This window comes from Podarcis bocagei, assembly GCF_964188305.1.
Source record: "Podarcis bocagei genome assembly, chromosome: 14".
Taxonomy (NCBI): domain Eukaryota; kingdom Metazoa; phylum Chordata; class Lepidosauria; order Squamata; family Lacertidae; genus Podarcis; species Podarcis bocagei.
In genome coordinates this window covers 2458303-2481634 of record NC_138139.1, presented here as the reverse complement: position 1 = coordinate 2481634, position 23332 = coordinate 2458303, and the positions used below count along the sequence as shown (strand labels likewise).

Below are 23332 nucleotides of genomic sequence, written 5' to 3'. Positions count from 1 at the left end.
CGGAGACCAGGGCTCAAATTCCTGCTTGACCATGAATCTCACTGGGTGACCTTGGGCCAATCTCAGCCTAACCTAGCGCGCACCAGGATTAAATGGGGGGGGGGAGAACCATGTAGGCCACCTTGAACTCCTTAGAGAAAAGAATGGGATACAAATGTAACATATAAGAATAAATAAAGGGTGGGTGGGTGGGTGTGGGAGTGGTAAAGAAAATAATATTGCTAGACACCTTGGAAAGGCTTTCTCTTGAAAAGTGGTATAAAAATGAATTAAATGATTTTTTAGGATCCATCTTATTTCTGTGATTGTAAGTTGTTTTAAACCATTTTTAATACTGTGTTTTAATCTTGTAACCTGGTCTGGGGCCTGAGGTTGAAGGATGGGGAAGAAAGAAAGAAAGAAAGAAAGAAAGAAAGAAAGAAAGAAAGGCTACAGTATTAAACACACTTACATGGGCATGAGCCCAGTTGAATTCAGGGGACACTATAAGGTATAATTAAGCTATCCCTTTCTAAAAAAATTTTGTTAAATATAATTACAGTAGTTGAAAACAATATTTAAAGAAAACTTTTTTAAATGTGGGAAGACAGTGTGAAATAGCAGCAGTTTTGTATATCCATGGCATATAGAAGCAAACCCAAAAGGACAGGATGAGTATTCCTTTCAGGAGAGATCCAGGGAAGGATATACATCCCGATAGGATTACCAGCTCCTCCCTCCTCTTTGCCTCTGTAGTGCTGAGCATAATCTTGGCACAGCTGTTCAAGGTAGCAAACAGAGACAAATGCCTTCCTCTTTCAGCCATTCACCTTGACCTAACCATGGGTGAAACCAGAGCCAGAGCCTTCCCCAGAGCAACATCCATACTGGGTAATGCAAGGACAGCCTTCGTTGTTGCTGCGAGTGAATCACGTGTCTCAGGCTATGAAAGGAAACTACTACACTCCAGATCAGTGTTACAGCCATCATCATTGCATATTTACGGAGCTAAAATGAAGATGCAAATTTCCCCCCAGAAACCACTTACAGGCTTGCCAGCTGCTGATCTTAACTGCTGACTTTGCACTAGGAACCACACAGCATTTAAACCCCCAAATAACAGGACAGATCAGGGATGTTGGTAATTGTGCAATGTTTGCTCTGGCAGAAGAGATGGGTCATATAGAGATGGAGTTGTTTAGAGAAAGGCAGAAAATGTATTTTATTAGCTTTTGGCAAGGAAGAGGCTTTTCTACCTTCTTCCATTCTGAATGACATTGGCTTGGAATATTATCTGCTGGGGTGGGGAGATACCCCACACGAGGGATCTTGACGAGGAACAGACTGCAAGGATATCCTCATAGAACTACATCCATGCATTCTGAACAGAAAGACAAGGCTTGACTTTTTTCTTTTTTTTGCTAGTACTCCTGCCCCTGTTGTTTGCTTTAGAGGAGTGCAAATTAGAGGTACGCCTAATGTATGTGTCCAAGTTGCATCATTTAAAAGCCAAGTGATATGACCAAATGGGCACACAGAGAACCTGCCTTAAGTGAGAAATGGCAATTTCTTCTCCATTATTAACACTCTGTCCTCCAAAATAAAGATACAGTGGTGCCCCGCAAGACGAATGCCTCGCAAGACGAAAAACTCGCTAGACGAAAGAGTTTTCCGTTTTTTGAGTCGTTCCGCAAGACGAATTTCCCTATGGGCTTGCTTCGCAAGACGAAATGTCTTGCGAGTTCTTGCAAGTTTGTTTCCTTTTTCTTAAAGCTGCTAAGCCGTTAATAGCCGCTAAGCCGCTAATAGCTGCTAAGCCGCTAATAGCCGTGCTTCGCAAGACGAAAAAACTGCAAGACGAAGAGACTTGCGGAACGGATTAATTTCGTCTTGCAAGGCACCACCGTAGAACTGTGATAAAGCCTCTTTCTTGCCTGGAGGAAGGATGAAGAGATGTGGGTGTGAGTAGAATCATAGAATCATAGAGTTGGAAGAGACCACAAGGGCCATCGAGTCCAACCCCCTGCCAAGCAGGAAACACCATCAGAGCACTCCTGACATATGGCTGTCAAGAAACCTTTGATTTTTGCTTGTTTAGAATATAGCCTCCTATACAAAAATAAGAGTTGTACCCATTGCTCTGCCCACTTTGTCCTCTAGAGCCACCCACTTTGGCTCGTTCTGCCCAACACTGGCATGTAGTCCTTGGAAGATGGCCCATGAGGGAACGCAGCCCCTTGGACTGGAAATGGTTCCCATCCTTTTCTAAGGAGCACGAGTAACACTTCCTTTCCCATCACTCCCTATTCCTTCCTACTGTGTATGTATTGAATGGAGAGAGCATTGGGGGGGGGTGTCATATCAGCCCCACAAGGCAATGTACTTTCCCCTGACACAGTGACAGAACATGCACCTCCCTGGGTTGAGAGATCCACACCCTTCCTCCTGTCCTGTACGTGATCATAGAACCACAGAACTGTACAGTTGGAGGGGACCCTGAGAGTCAGCTAGTCCAACCCACTGTGATCCCGGAAGGAAAGTAGAAGCAGTGGAAGGAAAAGCACCTATCACTCACTCTTCCTCAGTGCTCCAGTCTTTAGAATCTTCCTCTGCTTAAGGAAGTGGAAACAAAACACACTGATGGAATCAGTCACGTAGGAGCATAGCAGAGAATAAAAAAAAGTTTTTTGCAGAAAACAAATGTTAACAGGGCTGGATTACGACCTTTAGAGGCCCTAAGCACTTAAATGATTTCGGTGCCCCCATATATATCTAATTCAACTTATTAACAATAATAAACCACAATAAATAAAACCTACAGTAAGATGGAAAATAATGTTTATTTTTGTATACTTCCACTTTATTTATATTTTAAACTTTTTCTGCAACTTTTTCTAATTGCAAAGTGCTTGATCAGATCCTCAAAACTAATCTTATGTAATGCATTTGCTTCTACACATAGTAGAGATAAGGCATCCAGCCTTCCTTGCTGCATAGTTGTTCTGTTGGGATTTTTAATATATTTCAAATGAGAAAATGAATGTTCAGCTGAGCAATTTGTGACCATTGATGTTAAAAATCTGCCAATGGAAAATTTATGTGGTGCCCCCCTTCCCTCGATCCAGCCCTGAGTGTTGAAGATATGCTTTGAATGACTATTACAGTATCCAAGTTACTTAATTATATTAATATAGTACCATCTAGTGGTCAAATCATCAAACAAAACTGATACCACTCTTGATAATGATGAGCTAATAAACATCTTAAACAGAAACTGGTGGTTATGTGTTTGTTCTGTTGTTAACAATGCAACCCCTGCTTTTCACAGGTGCAAGGAAGAGACCAGCCTAAACATATCCATCAACCAGAGAAGAAGCGAGTTCTCCAGTGCTTGCTTTCCTCTTCATAATACTAAAGAGAGAGGGGAAAGTTTGCTTGTCTAGGCGAATTTCTGCTCTTCAGATTGAAGAACAAGATAAATTTCTACACTTCTATTCTTCTGGAATGGAAGAAATGTTATTTCTTTCATTTATTAACTTGAATAGCTTTTATTAATGCTCAGTTTGAACAAATGAAAACACAGGTGGGGGGGGGGGAATCAACTATGAAAGCTATGACACCAGTCAAGCTTGCAAAAATCTATCATTTGCCCGATAATAAATGTTGGAAATGTCAAGAAACTGAAGGTACATTCTTTCACCTTTGGTGGTCGTGCCCAAGGATTAAGGCTTTCTGGGAGATGATCTATAATGAAATGAAAAAGGTATTTAAATATACCTTCCTGAAGAAACCAGAGGCCTTTCTCCTGGGCATTGTCAGCCAATTGGTGCCAAAGAAGGATAGAACTTTCTTTATGTATGCCACAACAGCAGCAAGAATACTTATCACAAAGTATTGGAAGACACAAGATCTACCCACCTTGGAAGAATGGCAGATGAAGGTGATGGACTATATGGAACTGGCAGAAATGACTGGCAGAATCCGAGACCAGGGAGAAGAGTCGGTGGAAGAAGATTGGAAAAAGTTTAAAGACCATTTACAGAAATATTGTAAAATTAATGAATGATAGAATGATGTTGGATAGAAACTAAGTGGTTTATAGCTGTAATGTTATAAGGGAATATGAGAAAATGGACTATTAATAGGTAAAAATCCAATGTTATAATATTTTAAGATTGAAGACTAGGATAAACAAAGAGGGGAGGGATTTGCTGAACTAACAAACTGAACTGGAATACAGAAAAGGGAGGCGTGAGCAGGTCCGGGAAATAAGCAAATGAAAAATATGTGACGGAAAGACTGAGTTGTTTTTAACTATTTTTATTTTGTATTTTTCTTTTTTCTTTTTATTTTGTAATTTCTTGAAAATCTCAATAAATATCTTATATTAAAAAAAAAACACCAACAACAACTATGAAAGCTTCGGGACCCCTCATCCCAGAAGGGCCCCAGAAATGACTTTAGTCCACATTGCTTAAAAAAATTGGGTCTAGTACGCCCAGTTTGAGTCACGCAACTCAAGCTGATTTTTAATATATACAGTATATACAGGCCCAGACAGAGGGGGGGCCATATGGGCCACTTGGCCCGGGCCCCCAATTCCAAAGGGGGCCTCGGTCAGCATATTCACAACCGCAAGCGATGCACTGGGGCAAACGCGGAGGCGCAAAGGCGGCGGTGGGCGGTTTCCCTGGGGCCCTGGCTGGCAGCGCCAGAGAAAAGCTTCCCGGCGTCCGGGGCGCCCGGGGCCTGCAATGGGCTCCGCAGAGGAGCGCGGAAGGGGCGCCGGGTGGGTGGAGGCGACCAAGGCCCCAACAACCAGGGCGCCGCAAACGTGATGGTGGACCATGTTTTTCATGCTGTTAAAAGTTGGTGAGTTTTTGTTTGAAATCTTGTTTGCCAAAAATTAAAACCACACGTACCTTAAAGATAAGTGTGTTGGCTTTCTTATCGCTAATTTTTTTTTTTTTTAATGATGAAAAATTGATGAAGATGTGGCCATTTGTTTAAAATTTTGTTGACTAGGCCAGGAATATTACTTACACCCGAGGAGTACATATAGCTCAATGAGGATAAAATTTGGTGGAAACAATTTTTTTTAAAGAAGTAGTGGCTTATGAGCAATAGTGGCTTTCTCACAAGCATACATCTTTTTTAAGAGTAGAATAAGAAGATGGAGAAGTTTTAATTATAATTTAATTATAATTAATAGTCAAATTTGTCTACTTAAAAATAGATTTTTAAATACATTATTGAACTATTAAAAATTGTATAATACATTTAAAAATGAATAATGTATTTATTGTAAAATGTATTTAAAATTATAATACATTATAAAAAAAAATACGTTATATAAATATTTTTTCAGATCAGTTCTGTAGAGCACAGACATGAGTACCATAGGGAGGAAGTTCGAAAGTGGTGCATCAAAGAGAAAACACACTAAACAACAAGATGAAGCTGTAAAACAATCAAAATCTATTACTGCACTTGTAGTCAGAAGTCAACAACAAGTCAACCCTGTTAATCACCTTGCTGAATCAGGACCTTCCGTTATAGAGGTAATGCTATCGAAGAAACTGGCGACCAATCAACAGAGCGAGCCGTGGAACAACAAACGCCTTCTCAACAATCTGAAGATAATAATGCAGAATCTTCAGTTGAAATAATCCCTGCCTCACAGCCACAAATCAATATTGGATTAATTAATAAGAAGAATAGAAATGATACTGAGAGGCTTTTAAAAGTTCTGGACTTCGAAGTACCAATGAATGTTCCGAGTGATAAGGACAATAATTCATTTCCAAGTCGTCTTTTTACTGTAATAATGAAAAATGGCTAAAAACATAAACGAGACTGGTTGTGTTGGAGCCAAGTTAAGCAATCGCTTTATTTTGTACCTTTTTTGTTTTGTTTTGTTCTCTAAGGGGGAGTTATGACTAATGTGAGTGCATTAACAGATCATCCAGGATGGAGTATACAGAAAGGATGGAGAAAATTAAAGGATCACATTCCTAGCCATGAAAATTCTAACTTACATAAAGAAAACTATATTACGTGGAAAATATCAAGTAGAGCTGCTCTATGTGGTTCTGCAGTTGACAATTATGTTGTCGACCAGCTCAAGGCTGAAAGCACTAAATGGAAGAAAATACTTCAATGCATCCTTGACATTATCCTGTTTTTCTCTCCCTTTCCTTGATTCTTCTGAATGACTTGATGATAGTCATAATGGTAACTTATGAGGGAAAATAATCATTTTCCCTATGTATTTTTAAAAAGCACTATTGTTTATCTATATTTTCCATTTTGTCTTTATATCCAGATGCGGTTCAAGCCTTGAAATAAAATTATTTGTCAGCATAACTTTTGTGAAAATTATTTTTATACTTACTTATTTATAAGACTTCAGTTATCCCCTGGGTAAAAAAAAAGGGGGGGCGCATTTTCTACCTGGCCCGTCGCAACTGCGCCTCTTCAAGCAGCTTTAAGAAAAAAGCGCAAGATGTTTTCGTCTTGCGAAGCAAGCCCATAGGGAAATTCGTCTAGCAAAGCAACGCAAAACCGAAAAACGCTTTCGTCTAGCGAGTTTTTCGTCTTGCGAGGCATTCGTCTTGCGGGGCACCACTGTACAGAATTGTTTAATGTAGCTCCTGACAACACTCTCCAAGGCATGGATTATGATGCTGCCTGATCTGCCACCTTGCACAATCTCTACCTCTAAAGCTGCAAGAGAGTGCATGCATGCAAACAGATTTGGGGCAGGTATTCTTTTGGAGTGGCCGTGTGGCACACTCTGAATCTACCTGCAGGATGAAGCAGGCAGTGTTCACTTCGGTGAGCATCCCTGTTCAACATCTTGTGACATCCCTACTGTCGCTAATTGGGAGATAATCTACCATGCAAGGGGAAGTTACACTGAACCCTTATGAGGAGCCTCTGTTGGTGCAGGAGGGGGTCATTCACCCACAAGACTAGCCTTGATTCAAAGCAAGAGGAAGAAGAGCAATGAGGCAGGCTTGCTGCTCTCTGTCAGGAAGGGAATAATCAAATGCAGAATTATGTAAACTGGATTAGGTTACTATGGCAATTGGTAACTCATGAACATATCTCACGCTTAAAAAAAGAAACTATCCGGACTCCATCCCTGCTCCCTCCAACATTCTTCATCTTTGTTTTTAACCACCACACAGTTTCCTACTTCTATTGCTTGGATTCACTCTTCAAAGTATTTTTTTGAAAAGCTTTATTACATACCTTACAACATTTCACAGGTGAACATAAGGCTCATGGGTGGCTCATCCCATTTTGCCACCTGAGGTGAAACTCGCCGGTGCCATCTCTCCCCCCCCCCCGCCTCGCTTACTGAGGTCACACAGTTATAATGGTCACTCTGAGTGAGTTCTGCGAGATGCTGTGGAACTCCCATGAGATGGCAGCCCGGCCGCACAAACCTGACGGCAGTGGCAGGGGCGGGTGAGGTGCCCGGGATTCCGCAGCCCGAGGCTTCACTCTTGGGCTGGCTGGCCATGATAACAATACACCTGTGACACTCTTCGCCTCAAATCAAAGATTATTGCCCAAACTCCCTGTTATGCATTGCTGACAAGTGGGGTTGGGCTGGCTGGCTTTCAGGGACCCTTCCAACTCCATGGGCTGCATTCAGCGCTCTCCGCCTTCTAGCGCAAGGGCTCCTGTTGTGCAACAAAGGGACACAATGCAAGAGCGGCACTAGTGGAAAGTAGCTGCGCAACAGATTGCACAGTCTATTATGTAACAAAATTACCACCAACCTGCTTGAGCATTCTCTTGCACTACTCTTGCTCTGCCGGCCCAAAACATTTCCCCAGTGGAACGAATATGCTGCTAAGTAATTCTAACTCAGTGCTACGTTGGATCCAACCTGAAGATTCTATCAACTGTTCAAAATGAGCCTCCACATCTCCAAAAAAAGGGGGGGGGAGGGGAGTAATAGACACAAGATGGTAAGTTATTTTTCACCAATTAAGACCAGAATATCAGTTGTTTCCCTCATAAAAATAGACAGTGTCTCTAACTGTTATTAGCAGTTACTTGCTTTTTTTTCAAATAAGGTTGCAATTTCATCAAGATTTCCTCATATTTGTATTGATGCCATAGTCACCTTATAGTTATATTTATAGACAAGATTGGTAGCTTCCAATTGGTTGCCTGGTTGGCAGGAGAAACAGTTACCTTGGTTTTCCACACTGTTTAAATTTATGCAGGGCTGTCGGGGTGGCGTATGTGCTTGGCTCTGAGTTACATTTTCTTCAAAAAGATGTCTTTTTATATTTTTGTAAATGGCTACATGTTATTTAAGATATCATTCCATCTGGAGTTTCTCATTTTATAAGTAGATATGTGAAAGCTTTTCTTAACAGATGAAGCAAATATGATTGATTTCACCCACTCTGACAACTGTATAGTATGACCTAAGTCCACTGCCCACTTCACCATAGCTCACTTTACCTCCTCGTCCTTTACCGACCATTCTAGTAAAATTTTGTACATTTTCGATAGAGTTTTCTGGTCATTGTATATCAGGTCTTTCTCAAATCTTGAAAGCTCTTTACTGAATCCCTTCTTTTTATCTTGTTTAAATAGATCAAATATTTGATGGTACTCTAGCCAGCCTGTCACTTTATTTTTTATCTCATCAAAAAATGTAAGTTTTAATTTATTATCTTCCTCCCATGTTAACCTTTTATGCAGTCATGGCCTCTGTTGGTGACAACCACCATGGTGGTTTTTGCTCCAAAATACCCTTATTTTTTTACCCAGACTGCATAAACCCTTGCTTTCTCATAACAGAGATAGGCGTGCCAGCCAAAACTGTTGTTGAAGTCCTCTAGATCTAATATACAGTGGTACCTCGGGTTACAGACACTTCAGGTTATACAGGTTACAGACACTTCAGGTTACAGACTCCACTAATCTAAAAATAGTACCTTGGGTTAAGAACTTTGCTTCAGGATGAGAACAGAAATCACGCTCTGGTGGTGCGGCGGCAGCAGGAGGCCCCATTAGCTAAAGTGGTACCTCAGGTTAAGAACGGTTTCAGGTTAAGAACGGACCTCTGGAATGAATTAAGTTCTTAACCCAAGGTAACTGTATCTGTGTTTTTTAAGATCAGCCACTCCTTGATCCAACATAGACATGCAGCCTCATAATACAGCTCAAGATTTGGCAGGGCAAAGCCTCCTGATTCTCTGCTATCCACCAGGAGTTTATAACTAATTCTAGGTCTTTTGCCCTGCCAAATAAATTTTCTTATGTCCTTCTGCCAGGTTTTAAAATGTCTTGTGCTTCCTACTACTGGAATGGCTTGGGGGGGAATAGTATTTTGGGCAACACATTCATTTTTATTGTTGAGATCTTACCCCAGAATGATAATTTTAACCTGTCCCATATTTCCAAATTTCTTTTTATCTCTTTCCAGATTGGTATATAGTTAGCTTTGTACAAATTTATATTTTTAGCTGTTATCCATATACCTAAATATTTGATTTTCTTGCTAATCGTAAGGCCTGTAAACTATTGTAATTCTCTTTTATCCTCTTCTTTCATGTTTTTGACTAACATTTTGGTTTTATGTTTATTTAATTTGAAGCCTGCAACTGACCCAAATTCGTTAATCTTCATAACTGTTGGCACACTTTCTCTTGGGTTCTTCATTGCTATTATCAAGTCGTCAGCAAATGCTTTTACAGGATCCATTCCGTAGGCCCGTCCGCAAGCCAAAAATGACGCATGTCGAAGTGCCGCGCCTGCGTACGCATGCGGCACAATTAAGCGCTTCTGTGCATGTGCAAGCGGCGAACCCAGAAGTAACCCGTCCTGGTACTTCCAGGTTTGCCACTGATGTTCGCCGAAGCGGATGCAGAACGAGGTTTGACTGTATTTAATTTGGTCCTTTGCTGCACGTTTATTGCATTTATGCCTTGCAGAAATTTTCTCTTGCTCCGGGCTGACTGGCCTTTATCTTCTCTGAGGCCAGGGGCGGTCCCAGCCCACAGGTGACCTGCCTCTCCTGGCCTTAAGGCGAGCACTCCTCCTGAGAGAACCCAGTTACCTTCGCCTCTCTGCCCTGTGCCTCTGCAGCTCAGGAGAGGCCGGTGGCTTACTGGACCCAGGGGCAGCTTCACCTTCCCCTGAAAGGGCTGGGAGAGGCGCGCCTGCCGGCAATGGGTCCTCAATCACCTCCGGAGCCAGAGTGGATACATCTGGTGTCTGCTCCTGAGGATCCGGCACAGGTGCAGGCGCTTCAGATTCAAGGCCCTGCCCTGGCTCAGCCGGCCCTGGAGGCGGGGACTCCTGTACAGGCTGGGACTCCTCAGGTTCAGATTCTGAATCAGATTCCCAGGCCATCACACCGACCCACTTCCTTCAGCTATCCATAGTGGTGGGCATTTCAGTGGATCAGGATATTCGGATATTTGGAACTCTCTCAGTGAGTTTTTGAGGGGGGCAGTTTGGAATGGTGTTTGGAAGTGGCATCACTCCAGCTTAGGGAGTGCAGTCTGAGGATGGTATTACCCAAATTACTCTCTGGGAGACCTTCTGCCTGTAGTAGACAAGTCTCTTTGCCTCCACTTGTGTTCTACTTATTTTGTAAATAAAACAAATATTGCAAAGATAGCCCAAGGCTCCAAGGCCATCTCAAAAGGAAACTGAACCCAGTAGCACTACCCCTGGAACATCTCAGTGTTTGGAAAAGTGGGGAATGCCTAACAATATTGTTTCATCAGTTTTGCATCCCCCATTTTAACCGTCAAAGTACTTTTGAATTTTAACAAGCCTCTTGCAAACAGGGGCAAATGGTGGAAGGAGCTTGTTTCCCTACACAAATCTCTGAACCAGGGCCAATAGACAAAAGAAGGACACCAAGATTGTGTACCCTCCAATTAAACCCCTATGCAATGGAAACACAAACTCAACTGAAAAGGAAGGTTGGATCACAGCCTAATGTATGTTGTGGTGGCTTAATTTGATTTATTTATTTTAGTGCTACTAAGCATTCCCACCGTACATCAGTTTGACAGTTGACTCTCAATTTATCCATTTCTTTTCTTTTAAAGAAAGCATTTGGGCATTTTATAATTAGTTTGCTTCTGTAAGTGACCTTACATTGTGATATAATAAGCACAGCCCTGTAGAGTGAATATGTCTTCATCTCAGCTGCGCACAACATGAAGAACAAGAAATTAAACACAGTGAGCAAAGGTTAGAATTTCAACAACAGAGACTGTTCAGATCAGTTACTGGTTGGAGATATTGTTCTTTATACACACAAGTCACTACATTTTGCCTAGCACACTATATAATTTCTTTTTTAAAACAATGGTTTATAGGGTGGCTGTCTACAGTGACAAAAAAGAGAATAGATCTTTATTTATTTAAAAAATACAATATATAAATTGAATATTTATGTGTATAGATGCAAAATTGCCAAATTCAATTATTTCTTTTTTTTTAAATCACCAACTAAAGCATGAAAATAATCCTGGCTTGAGTAGAGACTCAAAAACAGAGTACTTGAATATAGTCATACATTGGGTTGCGAACGTGATCCGTGCAGGAGGCACGTTCGCAACCCACAGTGTTCGCAGCCTGAAGCGCCACATCTGGCTCGCACGTGTCGCGATTCAGTGCTTCTGTGCATGATGTCATTTTGTGTTTCTGCACATGCGTGAGCCCTGAAACCCGGAAGTAACCCGTTCCAGTACTTCCATGTTTGGCACGGTCCACAACCCGAAAACACACAACCCGCAACATTCGTAACCCGAGGTATGACTGTATATGAACATCCACAAATCCACCTTGAAACAGAAGGGAATTCACAGGTCGGTCAAGGGAGGGATGGGTAACCTGTGGCACCCCAGGCTGCAGCTAGCCAGGACTATCACGTTTGGTCATTGGCTACAGTGACTGGGGCCGATGGGAGGCAAAAGTGGACAATGTAGTGGGGCTGCATTGCTCACCTGACCTGCATCTGGCCGAACTGCTGTTGCATCCTGGGATGGAGATGGGGAAGGACATGGTGGTGAGGTGGGCACAGTGCAAATGTATTGGCAGGAGCAATGGATTGGCTCCGCTGGTGGGTTTGCACTGCGCCAGCCTCTCTGCTGTCACGCCCCTCGCCTTCTGCAGTTCAGGATACTACACAGACTCCGTCAGACAGAGGTTAGGTGAGCAACACAGCCTCACTATGCCGCCCCCTGCAGTCTGGAGGCTCAGACAGCACCATCTAATACACCATTTAATACTCTTTTAATAAGAGTATTAAAAGAACTGGCAGATGTGATCTCAGAACCACTGGCAGTCATCTTTGAGAATTCCTGGAGAACAGGCGAAGTCCCGGCAGACTGGAGGAGGGCAAATGTTGTCCCTATTTTCAAAAAGGGGAAAAGAGAGGACCCAAATAATTATTGCCCAGTCAGTCTGACATCAATACCAGGGAAGATTCTGGAGCAGATCATTAAGCAAACAGTCTGTGAGCACCTAGAAAGGAATGCTGTGATCACCAATAGTCAGCATGGATTTCTAAAAAACAAGTCATGTCAGACTAACCCGATCTCGTTTTTTGACAGAATTACAAGCCTGGTAGATGAAGGGAATGCAGTGGATGTAGCCTACCTTGATTTCAGCAAGGCTTTTGACAAGGTGCCCCATGATATTCTTGTAAAGAAGCTGGTAAAATGCGGTCTTGACTATGCTACCACTCAGTGGATTTGTAACTGGCTGACTGACCGAACCCAAAGGGTGCTCATCAACGGTTCCTCTTCATCCTGGAGAAGAGTGACTAGTGGGGTGCCACAGGGTTCTGTCTTGGGCCCGGTCTTATTCAACATCTTTATCAATGACTTGGATGATGGACTCAAGGGCATCCTGATCAAATTTGCAGATGACACCAAACTGGGAGGGGTGGCTAACACCCCAGAGGACAGGATCACACTTCAAAACGACCTTGACAGATTAGAGAACTGGGCCAAAACAAACAAGATGAACTTTAACAGGGAGAAATGTAAAGTATTGCACTTGGGCAAAAAAAAATGAGAGGCACAAATACAAGATGGGCGACACCTGGCTTGAGAGCAGTACATGTGAAAAGGATCTAGGAGTCTTGGTTGGCCACAAACTTGACATGAGCCAACAGTGTGACGCGGCAGCTAAAAAAGCCAATGCAATTCTGGGCTGCATCAATAGGAGTATAGCATCTAGATCAAGGGAAGTAATAGTGCCACTGTATTCTGCTCTGGTCAGACCTCACCTGGAGTACTGTGTCCAGTTCTGGGCACCACAGTTCAAGAAGGACACTGACAAACTGGAACGTGTCCAGAGGAGGGCAACCAAAATGGTCAAAGGCCTGGAAACGATGCCTTATGAGGAACGGCTAAGGGAGCTGGGCATGTTTAGCCTGGAGAAGAGGAGGTTAAGGGGTGATATGATAGCCATGTTCAAATATATAAAAGGATGTCATATAGAGGAGGGAGAAAGGTTGTTTTCTGCTGCTCCAGAGAAGCGGACACGGAGCAATGGATCCAAACTACAAGAAAGAAGATTCCACCTAAACATTAGGAAGAACTTCCTGACAGTAAGAGCTGTTTGACAGTGGAATTTGCTGCCAAGGAGTGTGGTGGAGTCTCCTACTTTGGAGGTCTTTAAGCAGAGGCTTGACAACCATATGTCAGGAGTGCTCTGATGGTGTTTCCTGCTTGGCAGGGGGTTGGACTCGATGGCCCTTGTGGTCTCTTCCAACTCTAGGATTCTATGATTCTATGATCCCTGACTTAGTGTAAATGATTTACTGGGGGATCTGGGCCCTAAGGGTGTATGTGTGGGGGTGTGGGGGTGTGGGGGTGTGCTTGTAATGACATTCAGTCATTCCCCTTTTTCACCATGCTCAAGGACCTCAAAGCATATTACAATCAATAGCAGTGTATTAAGAACAAGATCAAATCAATCACGTAAAATAAAACATTCATAATGAACTGAAACAGCAACCAGAGACTAGTCATCATTTAAACAGGGAATCAGTTAAATCTCAGCGGTGTGTTTATAAAGAGATGTCTTCTCAGTGGTGCAGACCTCATGGGTAGAGAGACAAGCCTTCTTGTGAATTGGGTTGGCACCATCACAAGGAAGGCCTTGTCCTGTGCTCCCAACCAACCAACTATTCAAAGCTACCCCCAGCCCCCACCCCCGTGGGCCTGACCTGCTTTTTCAAGGTTACAGACCATGCACCAGCCAAAGCTGTTGAAGGACATTTCTGGACATAGTGGCAACCTGGCCCTCTAGAAGCGATACAGCTGTCTCTTAGATCCAGTATCTTGGCATAATGCACACACACATAATGCACACAGGCATGCACACAATGCAAGGCTGCTTTTTTCCACATCTTCCTTTACTTAGACATATTGTAGGGAGGAAAAGAGTAAGAAACTCCTCCTATCCAATGAATATTCAGAGGTCAGCAAGAAAGCATTCTGTGATTGACTAAAGCAGAACAAAATGAAACAAGTGTAGAACTTTTTACCTGTGTTTGTCAAAGGAAAAATTTATGTGATCCTCAGGCAAAGGGTTTCCTTCCTGGTCGCTGGCTTCGCTGGGTTCATGAATGTCCATATCTGGCACTGTCCTCAGTTTTGTATTATTGAAATATGTGCCTGCGAAACTCCTGGTCAGCACACCTGGATTAGAACAAAGAGTTCCTTTGATTATTGGTGCTCGATTCAAAGTCACTCTAGTTCAATGGAAAACCAGTCATGTAGATTTGTTATGACAGATTTGTTAGACAATTATGCAGTTTTTCACACACTTTTCAGCTCTGTTTAACAATACCAATAACAAGCAGAGAAGTGCAATGAGAAACAAAGAGCTGTCTAGCCCTATATTGTCTCCTCTGACACCAGTTATCCAGGGTCTCAGGTAGACAGAGGCAGAGAAATACAGAGGCGCTTCCCACATTCTACTACCTGATATTTTAACCTGGAGATGTCATGGGATGATCCTGGATTCTCCTGCATGCAAAGCAGCACACCAACACTAAGCTATGGCCTATGGAATAACCATCCAACACTGGGGGGGGGGGGTGTCTCTCTCTTCTGCCATCATAAACACAGAAACAGCTAAGGGGCAGAGGATGATGCACTCCTAAGGGGTGTGTGTGAAGAAATAACAGGTTAGGAGAGATAAGGACACCCAGAGAGATGTAAGGCGCTGGGATTGGGGGACCTCATTTGTAGCAGTGTAGAATATATCCAACACTGTAGAAGTGCCCTGTTTACCTGCATGTAGGTTCCACTGATGTGGTCAGTGGCGTAGCGTGGGTTGTCAGCACCCGGGGCAAGGCAAATAATTTGTGTCCCCTAACCCGTGGATTTGCGCCCCCTAACCCATGGATTTGCGCCCCCTAACCCTAACCCCCAGATTTTGCGCCCGGTGCGGCCGGCCCCCCCTGCACCCCCCACGCTACGCCACTGGATGTGGTTATCAATGGCTATTTGAAATGATGACTGTATATTATCTCCCATATTGGACACAGTATGCCTCTGAATACCATTATTTGGAACACAAGCAGGAGTGCTGTTGTCCTCCTGCGCCGCTTGTGGGCTTTCCAGAGGCATCTGGCTGAGCGCTGTGGGAATGGGACGCTGGTCCAGGCACAGTGTGTCCAAAGTAAACTTCCGCTGAGCGGCTCCACCCTGGAACTTCTCACTGCTCAGGGAAGTGAAGAATTCACAATAATATTTTTATCTAGATGCCCTCACAAAAAAGTGCCTTCATTCAAAGGTTGGACAAAATTTAGAAAGCAAAATGGCAATGGTGAGGAAGTAGTGAATGAAGGATAGAAACATGATCTGCAAACTATTCTAGCGTTGCTCTAGAGGCTCCCCCCCCCCATTTACTCCTTAATGTGATTCCCTACTCTGTCCCCAGGGGCAACATGGAACACACTGTATCAGCGCCTGTGAGAATTCACTTGGATATTTGGAAAACACAATTTCTTGCATTTGCATCCTTGTCAGCATCATAAAACTGTCCAGTAAATCATAAGAAGGAAACAGAGAGAGATGCATAGTGGTCTGTTCATAGATAAATTATGGTAAACGGCCCGTCACCTTATTGCATAATTGGATTTGCAACTGTCAATTTTAAAGGTAATTAAGTTTACAAGTGTGAAATAATGGCAGAGGAAGCAGTGGCTATTTCAGAAGTGAAGTTAATGTTGGTGTGTTATTTTTTAATCAGCACACCTTGCTGTGCATTTGGTTACTGAAATGTAGCTGTTACTATAGAAAGCCTTTTGGGTCGTTTAAGTTTCTGTTTGAGATGTGTGCAATCAATACAATAAACTCACAGGCTATGTATGATTTTGGGATAAATCAGCCTCCCAACCCCAAGCAACATGAGTGCCATGAAACCAAAATCCACATGTCCCCAGCCTGCTTGAGCTAAAATAGGCTGCACTCGAAGCACATATAAAAGTAGACCACTGAATACAATGGGACAGGCTTCTGAGTAAAGATGCACAGGAGAAACTGATCCAGTTTCCCTGATGAAAATGGGATTAAGACTTCAGTCAAATGCAGCAATCCAGTTATTCTGATTTAGGTGTTGTGGGTTGACCTGCAAAATCTCTTTATGATATGTAATAGAGCTGCCCCTGATGCTATGTTGCATTTACATGTACTTGGAGCTGGCAGCCTGCTTTTAGCAGTTGTTCTTCCACCGTCTGCTGACCATTCCCTTTTTCAGTAATAGCTGTCAGGATGGTTTCATGTAATGACTCAACCAAGGATAGTTTCATGTACTGATCCTATGACTCAAAGCCGGTGTGGCATAGCAGTTAGGGTATCCGACTAGGAATGGGGAGACCATGGCTTAAATCCCCATTCAGCCATGAGTGACCTTGGGCCAGTCAATAGCTCTCACTCAACCTAACCTGCCTCACAGGGCTGCTGTGAAGGTTAAATGAGGAGGGGAAGGACCATGTAAGCCTTCTTGAGCTCATTGAAGCCAAAGGTGAGATATAAACGCAATAAATAAATAAAATGTGGTAGAACCTATCATGAATGTAACTTGACTATCCATCTGTCTACCTGTCTCATAGGCAATATTACACTGCAAATTACACTCACTTAAACATATAGAACAAAGTGGCCACTATATAATCAGATGAATCATTGATTTTTTCTTTTTCTTTTTTAATTTGAGAAAGTTTCTCATCAACTGATGGGTTATTCAGCATCAGTGATCATCTCAATTTAATTAGAATAAAGTGGAGAAAGGAAGAATGGTGCATGCCCTCTTCAGTTTCTTGGATAAAAAGTGGGATATAAATGTAATAATAAATAGGTAAATCATTTAAGAATTTCTATTCTTAATTCTATTTCTTCTATTTCTATTACAAACACTGCTTTATATTACATCTATATCACATTCTCTTTCTGCATCTCAGTTTTCTCTCTTCTCCTGGGTTTCCCTTTAACAAAGCGCTATAAAGGGAGCAAACGCCTAGCATGAGAGAAAGTAGCCTCTAATTATAGACCATTAGGGTGGAAAGATTTGAGGGCACTGCCAATAACACACTTGGAACATTTCAGAGCAGGACCTATGACCTTACCTTGATAGTCAAGGAGAATGGAAAGGAGCAACTGGGGGCAGACCTCCTCCAGCACGGAACAGAAAGTGGACAAGGCGCTGGGGCCCTTGCAAGTCAGTTTCTCAAAAAGATACGCAGCTTGCTTCTCACAGCACTCCTGGGACAAAATGTCTTTGTACTCCTCCAAGGAAAAAACTCTCTCATAAACCAGATATGACAGCACTTTCTGCACATCCAGCTCTGCTTCGATTCTCTCCCTGTGGTTGCTTAGGATATCAGCAAGCCAACGGTTCTTCTCTCTGCTATCTTTTTTTGTCAGTTTTGTACAGTTATAAAACCAAGAGCGAGCCGACCATCCAAACATGTTTGCATTTAAGCTAAAAATAAATGCAGATATTCCAACTCCGCCTGGGCTGTGCAGTCTTTAGCAGGCGATGGCCGCATAATGCAAGGATAGAGGGAGTGCAAGGGTGTATTGCCTGCCTATGGTTATTGCAATTCAGCTGGAATAGAAAAGGCCTATGTCGAAATTATAAAAGGGAGGGGGGGAAGCCCACGCCCAGGGCTTTCAGTCCCCTAAGAGGATTACTTTACACTAATTATCCCTTTACAAGCGTTAATAAGCATCTCTGCAACCATAGTGAAGGAGACAGGAAAATAGCTGGGCCAATGTTACTTTTTAATTCTGTAACCAATCTTTAAAAGACCCTCTTTTTAAGATGAAAAGGATGTTTTTTTTTCAAGTAGACAAAATATCAGATGAATCACCCATGACAAAATGGTGTTAAGACAAGAGGATGTGTCTTCAGGGTTATAGCAAGTTTGACCCTGGGAGGACTGCCACCCCAATCACAGTATGATTGATTGATGATTGCTCCTTTTAAGTAGTATTTTGTAGGAAATATGTTCCATGCAACACATTTATGAACAGAAAGACCTATGATAAGAATTCTCCCTGAAGCCTGATAGTCGTAACTTTCATCACTGAGCATGGCTATCATATGTGCTGGTTACTAGGTCAACTCCCATAATAAAATAAAATACAAAAAAACTCTCATAAATAGTGTCTACTTAATGAATTAGGATTAAGAGAGATTCTTACAGCTCCAATGTAGGTGTGCTGCCAGCAGTAATTATTCACTGTGGATCATGCTTGTATAACATCCCCTCTTAACGTGTAAATTCCTGCAATCTGCAGCAGTCTTGTTTTTTGATCTGCTTGCTTTCTCCAGGATTTCTGAGACATTCATGCTGCCTCTATTGCCCAGGGCAACTCCCTTCCTCAATCATCATCAGACTGTCACCTTCAGCCCCCAGCACAAGATATACTTTCACATATATTTCTGCCATTTCCCACTGCATATGCTGTTACTATCACATTTATAACTTGCAGAGATACAGCCTGCAGCAGACTTCAGCAACCTGCTGTCCTCCAGAAATTTGAGGCTACAACTCCCATCAGCACCAGCACACTCTGGAGGGCAGCAGGTTGGTGAAGACTGGCCTACAGGTTCCCATGTCTTCTGATCTTGCTTGGAACGTCATGCCAGGGTGCTGGGATAGCTCTGTCCCTTGGAAACAGAGTCTAATGTGAACAGAATGATCTCAGTGCATATAACTGTTGAGATGTGTGAAGACATGATATATAAAGGTTTGTATTTGGAATGAAAATAAAATGTTCTGTGACCTCTTTGACAGAGCCATGAGGCCTTGTCATGTTACAATATTTATATTTTATTTCTAAAAATATTTATACTGCTATTCGTGATAAAAAAATAAATCAGAGCGGTTTACAACAATTGTCCAGAAAACCAGAAAACCAAAAACATGAAAAGGTTAAAATCAGAAATCAGCTAAGTACAGTATTATGGAAAGATGTGTTCTTAATTGCCTGCATAGGCCTGGTGGAAGAGAAAAGTTTGCAGCAGGTGTTTAAAAGTTGGCACAGAAAGTGCGTGCTGAATTGGCAGTGTTCCACCATACTGGGCCAATGACACCAAAGGCTCATTTTCTTCTTGTCAAATAAGCCTCGCCAACTCAAAGGACTACCAACAATGCTCCTGCAGGTGATCTCAGCCGTTGAGCGAATGAGGTCCCAGAGGTTCCCTGAGCCTAAGTTGCTCAGGGCTTTGTAAATGAGTACAAGCCTAGCCTACATAGCAGTCATTCATGGTGACAGGCTCTGACAAGGGGAGAGGGAGAGGGAGAGAGACTGACTGATGCTTAAGATTTCCTTAGGTGGGGCCTGGACCAGGAAAATGCAGTCCGATTGGTCTGGTTGGCAGCAGACTCTGGCTGAAGGTTCAGCTGGGGCCTTATGTTTCAGCTTTTAAATGCCTGCTGAAAACTAAGTAGGGCATCCGGAGGGGAATGATATCAATCATATGCTCCCTACTTTTGCAGTTACAATTTTTGCCCCAGGATTCACTTAAATTGGAAAAGGAGTCAGTTCTTGAGAAACATCTTGGTGCCTCTCCATGCACAAAGATCTGGTCCACCCAACCCTTTAGACTGGTTTCTGTCAGCATAAGGGAGAACTCTTTAAATGTTACTAATTGGTGGTATATTATGTGTGGCTCACGTTACAAAATCATGTGGGGCTGCAAGGAGTGAGGATCTTATTGGCAGATGTGGAGTTGTGCCAAAGTTCATAAATTTTGGAAATCAGAGAAATCAGTACACAATAGGTAAAAATGTGATCTTCAGTCTATTTTTTTATAAAGGTAATGTGGATCTTATACATAAACAATTGATTTTTACAGTATATCTCCTGGCAGTGCTCAATTACTGATTGTTTAGGGCTGGGCTGCTATTCCCTAGATAACTGGTTCAAGAAAGGTATGTTCATTGCTATCGCTGAGAAACTATGGGCTGGTGTTATTTTTAAAAAACCCAAACGTTCAAGAATTCCGCCATCTTGTGCTTGGTGGCTGCTATTACATGCCTCTATAGGGACCAAAGTTGTTTGTTTGCTTCATAGAACTCTGCCAACATTCCAATTAATTATTATTATTATTTATTCAATTTATATACCGCCCTTTATCAAAAGATCTCAGAGTGGTGTACAACATTAAAAACACATCACATAACATCAGTGATAAGCATACTGACAAATAGCCTAATTGTAAAATAATCATCTTAACAGTCCACTCTCCCATACTTTTGCAGGCTCAGATTATTTAATGGCCATAGGCCTGGGTAAAGAGGAATGGTTTTGCCTGGCACCTAAAGACAAGTAATGATGGCGCCAGGCGAGCCTCTCTGGGCAGAGCGTTCCACAATCGGGGAGCCACCACAGAAAAGGCCCGTCCTCTTGTTGCCGCCCTCCGAGCGTCTCAGCGGGGCAGACATAGAGAAGGGCCTCCGAGGACAAGCGCAGCTCCGGGTGGGTCTGCTTGGGGAGAGGCGGCTCTTAAGGCATGGAGGTCCTCAGCCCCGTAAGGCAGCCCTTTGAATTGGGCCCAGAAGCAGCTGGGCAGGACTGGTGGGTGGGATGGTGCTCCAACCGCCTTGTTCTGGTGAGCAATCTGGCCATTGCCTCTTGCGCCAGCTGAAGTTTCCAGACCCTCCACGGGTCCCTATTTTCCAGGGACAGTCCCAGATTTACCGACATCATCCCCGTTTCTGATTTGAACCCGGAATGTCCCCCTTTTCCTTAGGGTGTCCCTGTGTTCATGGGAGGAACAGGCATCAGCCTCAAATAAGGAATGTATTCTTTAATATTAATAATAATAATAATAATCCTATGCATTAGACTCTCTCTCTCTTTTTCGCCCTGGCCTCATTTACTGAATTCATTAACCCCACGTGTCTGAATTCCACACGTCGAGAGGGAGGACGAAGCCGCCGCCCCTTCTCCCCCCCCCTCCTCCTCCTCGCTGCGAGGCCGGGCCGCGGAGCGGGCGAGGGCGAGGGCGAGGGCGATGGCGGCGGCCGCCTGGGCCGAGGGCGTCGCGTCCCGCCTGGCGCGGCAGGAGCAGGAGGTCCGCTGCTTGGCGGCCGAGATCGCGCGCCTGAAGGAGCCGGAGCGCTGGCCCGACGGCGGCCTGGCCGGGCCTCTGCTGCCGGAGGCGAGCCCGGGGCTGCAGGCGCTGCGGGCCGAGAACGAGAAGCTCCGCTACCGCCTGGGGCACCTGCGGCGGAGCCTCGGAGCGGAGCTGGCCCGCGCCGGGACCAGGCCTCCGCCGGAGCCTCGGGCGGCCGCGCAGGTGGGTGAGGAGAAGGCGGCCTGGCGGGGGCGGGCAGGGGCCGCTCCGGGAGAGAGCGGAGCCCCGTTCGGGTCAAGCGCGCCTTGGGTCCGCCGGGGCCGGGGCTCCCTTCGGAGGACCCCCCCCCCGGGTCACCTGGCGCCCCCCGGCGAGGCCGGCGCCTCGGCTGGAGCATCGGGGAGAGGAGGGCGGGGTCCCGGCGCTTCCCTTCGGCTTCTTCAGCTGGAGCTGCGCGCACCTGCTTCCAAGGGGGCCAAGTTGCAGTCCCATACCAACAGTGACAGGATTATTGCTACAAAAGTGGGGCGCCCCCCCCGCCCCCCTCTGCCGAGCCGCGGCAAGATTCCTGGGGGTCCGGGCGCTCCCTGGGGGTCTGCAGTCCTTTGGCGAATGGAGACAGGGCGGAGACTGTCGTGGCTTTTAGAATGATGGTTTATTCCCCTATTTACACCTTTGGTGTGCACGGAGGGAGTCCCGATCTTACAGCATGGTCCTCTCAAGAGGGGCTTGACCCCCACAGCAGGGCAGCCCTGGAGACCAAGGCGTCGCCCCCAGCCTGCCCAAGATGGATCCCACTCTTTATTCCTCCTTCTTCTCCTTCTTCCCAGAACACTTTGCTCAAAACCTCTCTCTTCCTGTCATCTCCAACACACCTTGGCAACTTCTATCTCCTTGGGCCATCTTGTCCTGTTAACAGATTTTCTCTTTGCTAGGCCAGCCCAGGCATTCCTTGTCTGGCAGTGTTCTGCCGCTTGTACTTTCATCCACATCCCAATTAATCAAAATCCTACCATTTATTAATTTCTAGGGTTTAGGGCCCCCCCAAACCTATAACATTATATACATATCCACCCCACCCCCTTTATTTTCCCCAGCTGCAATAACATGTCTCTTCCATATTGATCTCTACAGGCACAGCAGGCCCTGTAACGGTTAATGACTGATCTGAAGTACAGTATCTCTAGAATACATGGTACTTTAGTAATGTAATTGGCATTACAGTTCAGAGATTTGAGCTTTGGAAATTAACTTCCTTGACTCCCTCTCTGTTTTTGTGTTTTTAATTACTAATTCTGACCCCTTTTTTTGCTTTGACTTTAATTCTGGCATTTGGATTGGCAATTTTTTTTATATAATGTAGTTCTACGTTTTCTTTACTTAGGATCCTCCCAATGCAAACCTTGCTGTTCACCAGAGTAAACATAAAAGGGAGAAGAAGGAAAGTCAAGCTGCTGATGGATGTAGAAGTGAGGTATGTGAACTTTTTAGGGTGTCCAGGTAGCCACTCTTGGTATTGTCTTTGTCTCTGTTGTGGCTGACTAGATGAGGCAGTGGGGATCCTTGACCTTAACTTTCCTCTACAAGAAAGGATGGATCCAAACTACAAGAAAGAAGATTCCACCTAAACATTAGGAAGAACTTCCTGACAGTAAGAGCTGTTCGACAGTGGAATTTGCTGCCAAGGAGTGTGGTGGAGTCTCCTTCTTTGGAGGTCTTTAAGCAGAGGCTTGACAACCAT

At 44.0% G+C, this 23332-nt stretch overlaps 2 protein-coding genes across 6 annotated transcripts in view; one reads left to right on the top strand and one right to left on the bottom strand.

The window, feature by feature from the left end:
* The window catches only part of TJP1 (tight junction protein 1), a 378072-nt gene extending 360088 nt beyond the window's left edge, over positions 1-17984 (bottom strand). For all 4 annotated transcript variants that reach the window (XM_081170487.1, XM_081170489.1, XM_081170490.1 and 1 more), the window contains exons 1-2: positions 17627-17984; positions 14537-14690 (exon numbers count right to left, since the gene is read on the bottom strand). In XM_081170487.1, coding sequence (XP_081026613.1) covers positions 14537-14690; positions 17627-17969 — 497 coding nt within the window. In that variant the 5' untranslated portion in view covers positions 17970-17984. The remainder of the gene's footprint in view (positions 1-14536; positions 14691-17626) is intronic.
* Positions 17985-21498: 3514 nt separating this feature from the next.
* The window catches only part of TARS3 (threonyl-tRNA synthetase 3), a 29660-nt gene continuing 27826 nt past the window's right edge, over positions 21499-23332 (top strand). The window contains exons 1-2 of one of the 2 annotated variants that reach the window (XM_081170555.1): positions 21499-21813; positions 22976-23065. In XM_081170555.1, the coding sequence (XP_081026681.1) occupies positions 21529-21813; positions 22976-23065 (375 nt within the window). In that variant the 5' untranslated portion in view covers positions 21499-21528. Of the gene's footprint in view, positions 21814-22767; positions 22787-22975; positions 23066-23332 lie in introns of those variants that run through there. The other variant, XM_081170556.1, reaches the window with a different exon arrangement.